Source organism: Colius striatus, chromosome 9 (assembly GCF_028858725.1).
Source record: "Colius striatus isolate bColStr4 chromosome 9, bColStr4.1.hap1, whole genome shotgun sequence".
NCBI classification, from domain to species: Eukaryota; Metazoa; Chordata; class Aves; order Coliiformes; family Coliidae; genus Colius; species Colius striatus.
Genome location: NC_084767.1, coordinates 9995948 through 10010953, shown reverse-complemented (window position 1 = coordinate 10010953; position 15006 = coordinate 9995948). Strand labels below are relative to the sequence as shown.

General features: G+C 48.7%; 1 protein-coding gene across 1 annotated transcript; it reads right to left on the bottom strand.

The window, feature by feature from the left end:
- Positions 1–6223: 6223 nt before the first annotated feature.
- LOC133626099 (uncharacterized) lies at positions 6224–8023 on the bottom strand. Its single transcript, XM_062002751.1, has 2 exons — positions 8001–8023; positions 6224–7391 (listed from the first exon to the last, which is right to left on the bottom strand). Exons 1-2 carry the CDS (start codon positions 8021–8023, stop codon positions 6224–6226), a joined length of 1191 nt encoding a protein of 396 aa, XP_061858735.1.
- Positions 8024–15006: the final 6983 nt, after the last annotated feature.

The following is a 15006-nucleotide window of genomic DNA, read 5'->3' as shown; positions in this document are numbered from 1 at the left end:
TTGGTAGCCCTGCACTGGCCTCTCTCCAATAGTTCCCTGTCCCTCTTGAGCTGGGAAGCCTGGAAATGGACATGGTTAGATGGCTCACATGAAGACAGACAGGCCAGAACACAAAAGTGTGCACAGATGTGCTGTGCCTGCAGGCAGCCCTGGCAACTCTTGGGTGGCATTTCCATCCAGCTCATCATAACCCTCTGCAACGAGCAGCTTTTTCAAGCTTTGGGGGTCTCTATCCTACTTGCAGGCTGCAGCTCGCTGCCATCCTCCACTTCCACCCTCCCATAGCCGCCATGTGCCAGGAACCACCTGGGATTTTGGGATCATCAGCACTGAGAGCTTTGGGTGACCAAGGGTACACAGGCTGCTGTCTGATGACACAGCATAGACCCAATGCATTTGTAGGCATTGGAAATTTGAAGCAAAAATACCCTAAGCAGCAACTTGGTGTAACAGCACAGCAGTAGAGACTCTGCTTGTGATGACAATGGTACTTGGGGGCTTCATGCTAAGCATTTTTTTTCTGTTACCTGTTAAAATCTCTGCCAAATGGTTAAGAAATGGAGGATGAACAAATGAAAACAGCGCAAAGTCCTTTCTTGTTGTCAACACACCTGCTCTACAGGACAATTATGTCAGCAAAAATGTATTTTACTCATTCAAAATGCTTAAAAGAACATTTATCACAGACTGGTGGGAGTTGGCAGGAACTTCTAGAGTTCATCCAGCCCAACCCCCTGCTAAAGCAGGTTCCCCTTGATCAGGGGGACAGGAATGCATCCAGGTGGGTTTAGAAACCTCTCAAGAAGGAGCCTCCACACCCTCCCTGGGCAGTCTGGGTCAGGGCTCCTTCACCCTTACAATTAAGAAGTTTCTCCTTGTGCTTAAGTGAAACTACTTGTATTTCAGCTTATGCCCATTACCCCTAGTCGTATAACTGGAGAAAACGAAGTGCTGCCCCATCCTCCTGACACTGGAGTCACTCGCAGACCCTTCCCCAGGCACTCTTTATTTCCATGAGAAAAAACATCAAGAGGGCTATTCCTGTCAAACCAGGGCACCCAGGCTGAGTTCTTTCCACTTTCCCATCACAACTGACACCAAAGGACTTGCAGATCAAATTATAGCCCAGCCTTCACGTTGTGTAACACCACTGACCTCAGGAAGCTCACTAAGGTGTCGCCAAGAACAAGATGGGACAAAATCCAGCTTGCTTTTGCTCTCCCTGTAATCAGACACTCACTCTGGAGATCAAACAAGGCAGCAGATATTTGTTTGTGACACCAAAGTAAAAAAATCAGCATGTCTCAGCCTAAATATCCACAGGGAAGACATTTGCTGACTGGGACAATACTATTTTGTGTGGCACTTTCCAAAGTAGAGCTATTTCTCTGACTATGGAAAAGAGTGTGCAGGACCCAGGAAAAGAAAATTCCTCCATTTAATTGAAGAGTAAATCTTTAATTGAAGAGTAAATGTGTGATCTCAACCTATCAGTCTGAGTGATTAATGCATTGATGGACTTTACAGAAGCAGGTGTGAGTCTATGAAACTGGCCTGAGCTGTCAGATGGAAATTGAGTTCTCATCATCTGCTTGTTATCATGTGGAAAAAAACAATTTCTATGATGTAAAAGAAAGGAGAATACCAAAAATAATTAAGGAAAGCATTAGTTTTTAAAAAACACCTTTTCTGAGGGTTTTAGTGCAGAACACCAAGAAAAGCAAGAACAGGGGACATTGATCCTTGCATCTGTAAATTAAAATAAAATCATTTCAGAGCAACTCCTGACTTAAGAGCTCATGAGGACTGAGCCACAGTCTAACAAGAGGGATGAAACCCCAGGTTTTTGATAAATCTATTCTGAGATATGAACCCATTGGATTTCGATGAAGCCAAGCCCTGTATTCCCAGGACTCCATGAACTGTAGGACTGGAAGAAGTTGAGGAACACGTCTCTGGGTGTGTGCTCTGGCTTTCAGGTTAACCCCAGACTGTAGCAGTAGCTCCTCAGTGTGTGCTGACAGATCTTTGTCACACATCTGCACATCAGCAAAGACAAAGCTTGTAATTAAGCACTAATGATAACCTTATTCAGGTGGAAGCACACCCATCTGGTGGGGCAGTTTCAGCTTAAGAGGAATTACTCTGCCAGGTTCGAAGGAAGTCTTGCAGTTCTCTCATCTACACACTGACTCTCAACACTGCAGCATGGCTCCAAAATTGCAACTGTCTCTTGACAGCTCCCACACAAGAGGTGACCGCAAGCAGAAAGAAGCACCTGCACTTCATCTTCCTTTAGGAACACATCAGAATCAACACGAGCGCTGGGGCTCTGGGCTTTTCTCCTCACCTAATGAACCGACACTCTCCCATCCCAACACATCGAGTCTCGCCAGAATCCGCCGCCAAAACAGAAAACACTTCCAAAAGTGCAGCCCCGCCCGTTGCTGCACCAACTATCTCCACTCCGCCCATTCCTGGCCCGTCTCTTAAATCCAGACCCGCTCCATACGATTTCCCCGTCTCCGCTACTGCCACTCCGGGAGCCCCATCCCGCCCGCAGCCGCGGCTCCCCTGCTCCTTCCCCGGAGCGCTCCCGGCGGCGGGCGGTCGCTGTGAGCTCCGTCGCTACCAGGCAGCAGGAGTGTCCTCGCTCCTGAGCCACCAGTCCCCTTCCCCAAGATGCAACCCCCGCTGCAGGAGCTGCGGCTGCGAGGCCAGGACCCCGCAGGCCCCGCCGTCGACGCTGCTTCATGAGCCCGCGGGGAAACGGGGAACGGGCTGGCGCGGGGCCGGATTGAAGGGACGGGCCGCGATTGGTCGGAGCCGGGCAGAGGGGCGGGGCCGGACTGAAAGGACGGGCAGGGATTGGGTGGGAAGCGGAGAGCTCGCAGCGACCTCGCGTCGCTGGGACAGCCCTTCCGGCAGGGCACCGGGGACGGGCTGTGTCCCGACTTCCGGAGCGGCAGCAGCGGGGGAGCGGGGCAGGGGGTCCGGGGCGTCGCACGGAGCGGGGCCGGATTAAAGGGACACGCTGAAATTAGCCAGGGCGGAGATAGGACGGGCACGAGGGGCAGCCTCGCTGCGGGGTCACCGCCTGCCCTCCCCGGGACCAACCGACCAACTGCTGCTGCGGGGGTTGTGAGAACAAGGCCGGGAGCCCGCGGGCTCACCCAGCGGCGGCGGCGGCAGCAGGATCGGGGCCCGGAGGGTATGGAGCCGGATCGAAAGGACAGGTCGCGATTGGCCGGAGCGGGGTAGAGGGGGCGGGACCGGACTGAAAGGGCGGGCCGGGATTGGGCCGAGCGGAGGAGCTGAGGCTGGAACGGGCGGGGTCTGTTGGCGGGACTGGCTGGGCTGCCTGGCGGGGCGGGGCCGGCGGCAACAAAGCGCAGGCGGGCAGCGAGGTCTGTGTGCGGTGGAGCGGCAGCGGTTGAAGTTATAACGGCGAAGTTATTATAGCTGTGATGCGTAACAATTTAATGAAGCGTAACCAGTGCAGTGAAGCTTCTCTCAGGCGAGAACTGCCCTGGTGCTGCTCACTTCTCCCAGCGAAGTGTTCCCCCTCAGTTACCAACTACTCCTCCCTGAGTGCCTTCCACTGTGATACTTGAGGGCTGACAGTGATTGATTTATGACCTTGTCACAACAGCTCCAGCACAGAAACACAAACCTGTGGGCTGAAGTCACAAAGCTGGAGCCAAATCAAAGAGAACAGGGCTGAAGCTGAAGTAAATGGTGCAGGGCAAACAAGCAAAATGGGGCCCACTGCTTGAAATCATTTGGGGTTTATTTTTACACAGCTGTCCCTGTTCCCCAGCTGTGAGGAACCCTACAAAGTTGTGTTTCAGCACCAGCTCTGGCTCACCTCGGCTCCAGCCACACAGGTAGGGGGGCAATCCAGGCCCTTCACTGTTCACTTCAGCTCCAGCGCCATGGTCTGTTTCCATCCTTGCCAGCTTGGGACAGCTTAGATCCTGCTCTATACCCTTTCTGCCGCTGTTGACAGCACTAGAGCTCTTGACAAAATCGTAAATCACTGTCATCTCTCAAGTATCACTCCGAGCTGTCACCACTGTCCCACTACTGCCCTGAGTGGCCACTGAATAAAGGCTTCCCCGCTCCTTTTGCCCAGAGATATAGACTTGGGTCTGGTATATGTCAGCATCTTGCACCCTGGATGAAACACAACCAGGCCCCCACCTGCAGTGACAATCTCATACTCTTGACTACCTCCAGGCCACTCAGTCAGCATGTGGGGACAGGGAACAGTCACTCATTTCCTATTCCCCAAAGCAGCTCTGGGGTGGGTCTGAGCCCCAGAAACAGCCCAAACACCTCCACCTTCTTTTCAGGCATGAAAAGGCTGCACATGGCTCCGTTCCCCAGCCATGAAAACATAACTCTGGAGCTTTGGGGAAGCTGCTAAGTTGGGTTCATCAGACTCAAATACGGTACTTCATCTCTTAGGCAAGAACTGGGACTTTCCAGCTCCGGGGCAAGTAAAAGACACCTCCGCACCCCCTCTACCTTCCCCTGGTAGGGAGTGTTTGGGAACTGGGCACCACCTCCCTGTGGAAAGCAGCACTGGGGCAACATCCACCTAGAGAAAGACTTATTGCACTGAGCTCTACTTTAGGTTATTTATACACACAACAGTAATAACAATGTGATAAAATAATAACATATTAATAATACTTTTATAATATTTAATACTTAATACTCTGCCTCCCCCTGCCCCCCAGGCCCAGTCTCCCTGCAGCACAGCCCCATCACCCAGAGGCTATCTCAGCAGACAACCTCCATCCTCACATGCAGCTCAACCTGAGAGCCACCCTCCCCAACAGCGGCACTTCTCCCTCCCACTTCTCCAGGCCCAAGATAGCCCTCAGGACCATCACTAGGCAAGACCAGGACCCAAAACCCTTCCAGACACAGACAGGCCCAGCCCAGCATCAGCACCCTGGCACACAGGCCACGTGGGACAGGTCTGCCCCAAACTGCCTGCCAGGCCAACCACACTGCTTCTGCATCCTCCTGCCCCTCTCGTCATTTCCTGCGGGATCACCCACTCCAACAGGGGCCTGTGCTACACACCGAGCGCCCGCCAAGCGCTGCCCCACGCCTGCCCATGGACCGGCCCGCTCACCGCCACTGCAGCCCTGTCCGGCAACACCAAGAGCCGCCCTCACTCACCCTTTATAACCGTCAGCCCCGCCCCTTCCAGCAGCCCAGCCAATCCTGTCCAGCCTCGCCAATCTGAGCCCGGGCGTTCTTGTCCCGTCCAATCCCAGCCAGCCTCTTTAATCCTGCCCCGCCCCCTCTGCCCCTCACCGACCAATCACTGCCCGCCTTTTCAAGCCGGCCCCTCTCCAGCCACCCCTCCCGTTCCCCGCAGGCATTGACCTGGGAAGCTTTATTGCGCGGGCTGCACTTTACCACCATGTTGCTATATTATATGCTCTATATATATATATCTCTATATATTACATGTTACTATAAGACAGTAATTATTTCAGTATTATTTAAGTGCCTACTCCCCCACAGCCCAGAGACGCCTCTGCACTGAGACCTCCGCCCAGAGACCCGCACGCTCTTTATAGCTTCCGGCCCCGCCCCTCCAGGCATCTCAGCCAATCCGAGCTCGGTTCCGCCGTTAGGCCCCGCCCGTTTCGGCCCCAGCTATCTTCACTCTGACCAATCCCGGCGCGTCTTTTCAATCCGGCCCCATCCCGCGGCGCTGCTCCGGGAGTCGCGGCCCGGCCGAAGGGGCACGGCCCGGTCACCGGTCTCATCCCTCCCTGCAGCGCTCCCGACGCTGCACACCCGAGCAGTGCCGCTGCGAGCGCCGGCGCTTCTCGCCCACTCCGGCCTCGCCTCCGCTGCCCCGCTCTGACCAATCGCGGCCCGTCTGTTCCATCGGCTCCGCTCCAGCCCCCTCTCCCGTTCCCCGCGGGCCTTGACCGGGAAAGCTTTATTGCACAGGTTGCACTTTATTAAGATGCCGTTAGTTATCGTGGTCATAGTAAGATATTAATTGTTTTATTTCTGTAAACCCTTACTCCGTCCCCAGACACCCACACTGACTGCAGCGCCTGCCCGCGCGTTTTAGCCACCGGCCCCGCCCCGCCAGGCAGCCCAGCCAATCCCGGCCCGGCTCCACCAGTAGACCCCGCTCACTCCTACCCGATTCTTCCACTCGGCCCAATCCCGGCTGGCCCTTTCAAACCAGCCCTGCCCCCTCCGTCCCGCTCTGACCAATCGCGACCTGTCCTTTCAATCCGGCTACATCCCTCTCTCGCGTTCGCCGCGGGCCTCGGTGCTGCCGCCGCCGTGGTGCCGCAACCCCTGCAGCAGCAGTTGGTCGATGGGTCCCAGGGAGCGCAGGCGGTGGGCCCGCAGCGCGGCCGCTCCTCGTCCCTGTCTCCAAAGCCGGGAAGAGCCGGGGCTCAGAGAGACCGCGCGCCCCTGGGAGCGCCGCCGTGCCGGGGGCGCTCAGGGGAGAAGCAGAGGCCGGGACTATCGGTGGAAGGGGGCTGTCGGTGCTGGGGAGCCGGGTAGGACGGGGCCGGATTGAAGGGATGGATTCGGGCCGGGATTGGGCGGGATGGAGAGTGACGGAGAGGAGCTGGATTGAAAGGACGGGCCGGGTTGGGCTAGACAGAGTGTGCCCGGGACTGCACGGGGCATAGGAGGCGGCCTGGGGGCCGTCGCAAGCGGCAGTAAGTGCGTCTGGGCTGAGGTCGGGGCCGAGGCCGCTCGGCGGTGCTCCGGGGAGAGCCTGGGCTCTCGGGTCGGAGTGCCAGCAGCCCTGATCCTGCCTTCCGCTTACAGAGCAGGAGGTCCCTGAAAACACAGCCCTGGGGCTTTTGGGGGTGCTGCTGAGCTGGGTTCTCCTGCTCCAGACGGGCTCACGGCGGCGGCATCCCGCAGGGAACGGGAGAGCGGGCTGGAGTGGGGCCGGATTGAAGGGACGGGCTGCGATTGGTTGGAACGGGGCAGCGGGGACGGAGCCCAAATGAAAGGACGGGTCGGGATTGGGTGAGAACAGGGAGAGCTTGTCCGGGGCGCCGCGTGGGGCGGATCGAAGGGGCGGGCCAGGATTGGACAGGACACAACCTGCCGGTTTGAAAGGACGGGTCGGGATTGGCTGAGCCGGACGGTGCCTCGAGCCTGGCTTGGCTGTGCTGGAATGGCCCCGGCCCCGCGGGCTGAGGCGCGGCGGTGGCCATCCGGCAGCGCTGCCCCCCCGCGGTACCAGCTCCTCGGCCGGGGCCGCCTCTGGGGTCCGGCGGCCCGCGCTCTGCTCCGCTGGCTGGACCGCTGCCGTGTCCCCTGGGCGAGGCGCTGCGGCATCCGCGGGTGCTGCGGCTGGGAGGGCCGGGCCGGGGCTTAGTAATAATCCGTTTATTGTTATCTTTGATAATATTTATTTTACACTACTTTTCTAAACGCGATGTGTAATAATAACTTAATAAAGTGTTACCAAGGACAGTAAAGTTTGCTGTGCTGGGTGAGTGCTGCCCCCAGCACCCCGGGGCCGGTTCCTTCTCCGCAGGTCCCAGCCACTCCCTGCCTGAGCCCTGTGCACTTCCCATTCCCCCTCTGTTCCTCCTTACCTAACCCTCCTAATGTTCATCCATCTACACACTGACTGTCATCCACAGCTCGGCTCCAAAAGTGGAAAATGTCTCACCATTGCTTTCCCCCACAAGAGGTTCCAGGAACTGTCCCCCCCCTTAATCGTCCCTTAGGGGCAGGAACTGCCACCCAACCACACTGATCCTCCCCCATTTCACCATTCAGAGTGTTACCTGAGCCTGGCTGGAAAATTGAACACATCTTCCCCTCTGGTCCCACACAACATGAGCCAGGAGGGAAGCCTGGAATGTCTAGATCTAGTCTAAAATCCAGAATGTTTACATCCTCTGGGGAACTGCATACTATATGAATACTGGCAGTAAAATAGCCTATTCCAGACCCAAAGGTGCTTTAGTTACCACTCAGCAGGAGACATGTCCATTTCCCGAAGCTTACTCAAGTTACATTGTGAGGCTTTCTCCTTTGACATTACAGCTATACCTTCTCCAAGTGTTAAATCAAAGGGTGTCCTGTTTCCTATAACATGCATCCAGACAACACTTGTATCCCAAAATTAACCTATTTGATTACAACCATCAACAATAGCAGCAATGTCTCCCAATGGCATGCTTGGATTCAGCCTTGCAGAGAGCATATCACAACTTGGGAGTGTGCCACAGGGGTTACCCTAAACATTGTTGCAGCAGGGGAGGTTCAGGCTGGATATGAGGAGGAATTTCTTTCCTGACAGGGTTGTCAGGCATTGGAAGGTGCTGGAGTCACCATCCCTGAAGGGATTTCAGAGCTGGGTGGATGTTGCACTGAGAGAAATGGGCTGGCGGTTGATAGGGCTGAGGCAAAGGCTGCACTCCGTGAGCTTAAAGGTCTCTTCCAGCCTGAATGATTTGCAGATCCGTGTACTCTGATGTGGCTACAAAGACTGAAATTACATGCCCAAAGCTACCCCCTTCTCTGCTTACCTCTCACTGAAGATGCAGAACGATCTGTGTGTCAAGGCTGGCTTCAGCCAGAAACGTGTTGACAAGGCACTGGATTGTGCACCAAGAAACTAAAAATGTCCCATTGGAAGTGGCTTTTTGCAAGGCAATTTGACAGTAGACTATTTATGCTCCTTTCTTCCTCAAGCACTTGAGGAAGTTAATATAACGTAGTTAAACTTGAGAGTTCAGAGACATTCACACATAACATTAGTTGACAATGACAGTTTCCTAATCCAGTCACACTATTCCTCTGCACAATCTGCAGAAGGAATGAAGTCAGATTACTTCTTTATGCCTAATATTACTTAATATCTCTTTTGACACCTCTGGGACATGCAAATCACTATTCATTTCCTTCTAAAGTTAAAGGGGGTAGACTGAAATTAAGTAAAACAGAAATGGTAAGACTATTCTGACATACATGCAGAGAAATGATGCATATATTTATGTATAAAACATAAAACATACACATATGCAAAATATATGTATAAATATGTGTATAAATACGCACTTATTTATGCATGCTATTGCAGGGAGGTTGTTTCTGACAATTCTAAGCAAATAACTTATGAAATGGAAAACTTCTTGTGTAAATATTTACTTTTCCTGAGTAAACATGGCAATATTTTATTCACATAATCCCTCCTGTCATTTTCGTTTGATTTAGTAGCACACAAAGATATTTGTTTGTGAATTTACACTCTTGCAATGGAGATTTTAAAACATGAAAGAGTGGCTAATAAAGCAAATGCTTCACTGCTGGTCAGGCTCCTTGTTTGTGGCTGCAATGAAGCTGCAGAGTTTGTTACAGAACTGCAGAGGTCACTGTGCCTCCGGTTAGATTTTCTAGCTCCCGGAGAGTGCCGTGGTGCCTTTTTACACACTTTCCCAGTTTTGGGTCTAGTTTCATCTTAGGTTTCCCAAGCAATTCTATTATGAGTGTATTCTGCAATATACTCCGTTCTGATGCTCTACATCCTGCATCTGCAAAGCTTTCCTGAAATACACTTCTGAGGAACTATGCTGCCTTTCCCTTACATCAAGGTACACTGGTAGATAGGCTATGTATAATGAGACATTGATTTAGCAGTACAGAAAACAAAAGCATGTTTACCGAGCCCTCATTTGCTTTTAAAACATCACAGTAGTTTGAAAATAATTAGAGCAAGTTACAAATGCTGTAAAAGAATCAGCCACCTCTTCTTTCAGGTAATGGAGACAAGATCAAGAAGTTTTTAATAAACTTCCCTAATACTTTAACAAGGATGACTCAAATATAAAATGTCCAGGAAACTGAATCAACACCTGTCAATCTAAATTTCCAAAGCCAATCTCAACTTGCCCCAAGTAAATGGTTTTCATTATTCTGACAGGAACACTTTTTGATACTGGTTTTGGTTTGTTGTTGTTGTAATTTGTCAATTCATTATTTTTTGGTTGAGCTTTTGAATATTATCCCAATTACATCAGATTTTTTTTTCCCCCCACAAACTTGAGAACTTAAGATTGTGACATTCATTTCCTTCATGCATTCTGACAGTCCTTCATGGTGACATTGCAAGAGTCATTTCCTGCCTGGCAGCTTGCTTCTCTTCAGAGAGCAAGACTGCAGATACATGCCAGGGTGTGTGTCTGTGTCTATGTGTGTTTATATTTTCTAAATGCAATCACCCAAAGACTACAGATAGGGATGGAATATGACTTTGCAGAGATATTGCTTTGCTAACTTTTGTCTGTTTCTGTGCCTCAGGGAGAAGAGAGAGAGCAAGGAGTAGATTCACACAAGCACTCATTTCAGTGCTGCAGATAACTAATCCTCCTAAGAATGACCAAGTCCAACTGTACTTTTAACAAACCTAACTTGTTCTTGCACGGGTGAGAGGGAGGCTGAAAAAGCCCATGGTTGAATTGGGAAATGGCCCAAAGAAGCCACAAAATCTCTTGACTTGGAAATTTATGGAAAATAGTTGCTGTCTTGAAGTGGAGGCTTGGACCCAGAGCAGGACCCAGACTCCAGCCTGGGCTTTCCCTACAAAAAGTGAGATGTAGTGAGACTCTAAAGAACTGTCTCAGAATCCAGGTTCTAATAAAGAGTGGAAGAACTGGAACTAAATCTGTGAGAGCACAAAAATGGTATTCAAACAGAAGGACAAGATTTTTCTCTTTTACTTTGTGTTAGCAAAAATTCAAACACAACAAAATGTTTGGCTTTTAAGGGCTCAAGTACTGTGTCAGTTCAGCAACTGAACAGTTAAAATCAGTATGTGTCTCAAAAAAAGAGAAAGAATAAGCATCATAGAAAAGATCTCTGCTTATATAACTTCATTAGTCTGGTACATATCCCTCAGTAATTTACAGGGTAGTTTTTATGCCTTATCTTTCCACTCAACCTTTGCTGAAGCCAAAATTCATCAGTTCTCTGATATTTGCTACTTTTTGGTTTCACTCTGAAGAAGTCTATGTTCTAATCATTGGACTTCTGGTTTTTATAACTGCACCAGTGGAAAAATAGACTAAAAGTGGCATAAAAGAGATTCACAAATCCAAGGACGTGGCCATTTCAATTTACTTCACAAAGATAAGTCATGTAAGGTTGTTGTATAGCTTCCTTCTTAAAAGTTGCTCTGACACAAAGGTCTATCAGCAGGTCAGTGTTACTGCATAAGCCACATGGCAGCATGGCCTTGGCCACTTGATGAAAAAGCTGCAAGAAGCAACTTTCATGCCACTGTTCATGAACACTTAGATTTCATTAGCAAAGATCTGTTGGCAACTGCTGATGCAATAAAAATGTGTCTGATAGGTCTTTTGTGCTTTGGATGTAGTCTACTGTGCCTAATCAGACTGGCATGGCCCAATGTTGGAAAGTGTTGTGTGAGTTACCACTTTGCCCAGACACTCTCATCTGATTAAATCCCTCTTTCTTTGCTGCTGGGAAGCAGAATGGGCAGCAATGAAGCATCCTGAACATTCTGTGTAGTGCAGCTCTTGGAATACATAAGTTCAAATCTTGGTTTAAAAAGCTCCATAAATTTGATTTTACTTGGCTGCAAATAGGCAACCTGAAAATGAGCAAGTAAAATATTACAGCTGATGCAGAAGAAATATAAACTCCCACCTACAGATGTACTTCAAGTCTAAGGTGAAGCTTGATTATAAGATCCTGAATCACTGATGCATTCACACCGCATCTCTGCAGAGCTTGTGAGCCAAGCAAGTCTGCCACTAGTAACCTAGTGACTACGGGCAAGTGGCACAAAGTTATCTGGAATAAAGCTTTGCACAGTGAAAAGAGCTCATGATGTGAATGGCAACATGGTTAATGAGCCTAGCAACAACCCATTTAGCTCTATTCACAAAGAAACAAGCTGAATAACTGCAGTAGTACTGGTAACCTGCCAGTAAAACGTGGCTCTGTCCTTGAGGTCAAAGAAAGGCTGGGCTATATTAGAAATAACTGAGTAATAAAATGTATTTGAGGGGGGAAAAAAAAAATCCATGTTTAATTATGATATGACTATAATATGGACATCAGAACAAGTGAGTTTTAACATCATAATTTCCAGATGATTTGCTGGGTTTGAAAAATACAGAGTTTTCATTATGTGGGTATGCATAACACGAGGCACATTACTCAGGAATACATGTGTCAGGACAGATAATGTATTAATTAGTAACTCTATTGTTCCTATGCATTTGTCTAAGCTTTAATGAATTGGACTGAACTGTTTAGGTGTTAATTTGACTGCATCTGGAACTATTCACTGTAATACTAAGATGTGGATAGCTACATAAAACAATGAGAACAGTAACTATGGCTGTTTGGCTCACTGACTCTCTTATAGGAAAGAAAAGGGGTTAATTTGATTTCTGAATATAACCTTTTTCAGGGATTTCAGGGACAAATGTATTTTGTTTCTTTTTTCCCCAGGGATTATGTTCCTATGTGAGAAAGCTATCCATTTATCCTAGTTATAGTTCCAGTTATTTCAAAGCATACTCACAGCAGTGGTTATTCCCTCTGTGTCCTCAATAAAGTAAGAAAGAATGAGCGATAGTGATCAGCTTTTGTGACAGCAGGAGAAGTTAATTAGTTATGCTGTTTAAACCTCTTTGCATCAATGCGTGTAAGCTACCTACCACAAAATGAAACCTCCTTTAATGCAAGGAATCCATCTGAAATCAACCATGTAAACTTCCTCACTCAACAAACTGCCTCTTGCTTATAGTTAAATCTTATTAGCTCTTTGTCCACTAACATATATTTCCCCTATTTTCTGTTCCCTGCAAAACCAGCATGTGAACTGGGTTCTATGACAGCTTCTACATCACTGGTAGGGTTAATGATATCAAGAAAATATTGTACTTCAGTGTCTTTACTGTTCATGATCTGCAAGCTGAGAAGAATTCAACACAGCTCTTGAATCTCAAGTTGTCAGGCAGAAAATAGTCTTGTTTGGGAGCTGGTGAGAGAATTAGTTGGGATTCCCTTGGCACAGTCAGGGCACAAGCCTGTTCTGCCATTTGAGACTCAATTTTACAGATGTACACTTTGACAGATCTAACAAGTATGCCTGTGAAAGAAGGATATCAAAAAGTCACTGAAAACATTAGTTCCTTTCACTCCCAATCTTACCCACCTCTCTCTATAGACAGTACTAAAATAGTTCAGTGACAGAGAAGTGATGAAGTCCCCATCTCTGGAGGTATTTAAAAGATATATAGATGAAGTGCTGAGGGATGTGGTTTGAGTTAGGGATGGGCTGGGCAGTGGGAGGTGTGTGGTTGGACTCAATGATCTTAAAGGTCTTTTCCAGATGGTGGAAAAGATATATTAACTCTATGATTCTACAAACAGGGCGGTGTTTATGGTTAGTGATAATGTGTTTAATATTTTCTTTAGGAACAAAATAACATTAAAGTGAGAAATTACTCTCCACATGACCCTTCCAACTGATAAAATCCACAAAACTCTCAGCAGGGGACAGTGTTTCACCAAAAGGCCCAAAATCTGGTGCAGCACAACTCATCCTTCAGACAGCAACCTCACAGAGATGTTCAGCCTTTTGTCATGTTTGGGTGAATTCAGGCATTTCAGTATACTTCATTCCTCTATCAGCATCTTGTCAGGTATAGGAATCATAGAATCATTTCAGCTGGAAGAGACCTTTAAGCTCACGGAGTGCAGCCTTTGTCCTAGTCCTACCAATCACCAGCTCATTTCCCTCAGTGCAACACCCACCCGGCTCTGAAACCCCTCCAGGGACGGGTGATTCCAGCACCTCCTTGGACAGCCCCTTACAATGTCTGACAACCCTGTCAGGAAAGAAATTCCTTCTCAGATCCAGCCTGAACCTCCCCTAGTGCAACTTGAGGCTGTTTCCTCTTGTTCTATTGCTTGTTACTAGGGACAACCTTTCAAGTAGTTGTAGAGAGCAAGAAAGTCTCCCCTGAGCCTTCTTTTCTCCAGGCTAAACAGACCCAGATTCCTCAGCCTCATCTCATTTGAGACATGCCCCAAATCCTTTCCTAGCTTGGCAGCCCACCTCTGGATCCTCTCCAGCACTTCCATGTCCTTCTTGTTGAGAGGGGCCCAAAACTGTACACAGTATTCAAGATGCTGCTTCACCAAAGCTGAGTGCAGGTCAATGATCACCTCCCTGCTCCTGCTGACAACACTGTTCCAGATACAGGCCAGGATGCCACTGGCCTTCTTGACTAGCGGGGCACACTGCTGGTTCATGTCCAGCTGGCTGTCAATCAGCTGAAGGACCTGCAGTGTGACTAAGTTAAGGTGTATGTTTGAAAAAATGAGATGGCATTTACTTACTTCACAAAAGCTTGGGCACGTCAGAGAGAAGCACAGGTATATATATAAATTATGAGCTATTGAAAGGATGAGATGTCAGGAAATTCATAGGGGACATTGGAATATGTTTGGAGGTAGGATTCAATTTAAAATGTATGAAATGCAAAGAAGTAACAAATCATACATAACAAATGATTTGTATGGTAAACAAAAACAAGATTAGGAGATATTCTGCAGATCCTCCTTTGGAGAGTCTAAAACCAAAAATGAGTTCCGTAGATTCTGTTTTGGAGAGTCTAAACCCAAGAGTGAGCACAAATCCAAATGAGTGTGCTATCATGAAAATAATTCCTCTTTAGACATTGGTCTTTTCCAAGACTAAAAGGGAATAAAGAAAAACTGTTGTCATAAAAATGACAAATGATTTTCCAAGAAGACAATTATAAAAATGAAAAGCAAGGCCTATTAATAAAAATTGATTGGCAAACAAAATATCAGGACTAGATTTGGGATGTTTTGTCTCAAAAATATGACTACTGAAACCTTACCAATGTGTAGCCATTCTTTCCAAATCAGAGCACCTGCTGCAAGGAAGGCAACGCAATCAAACTTTGA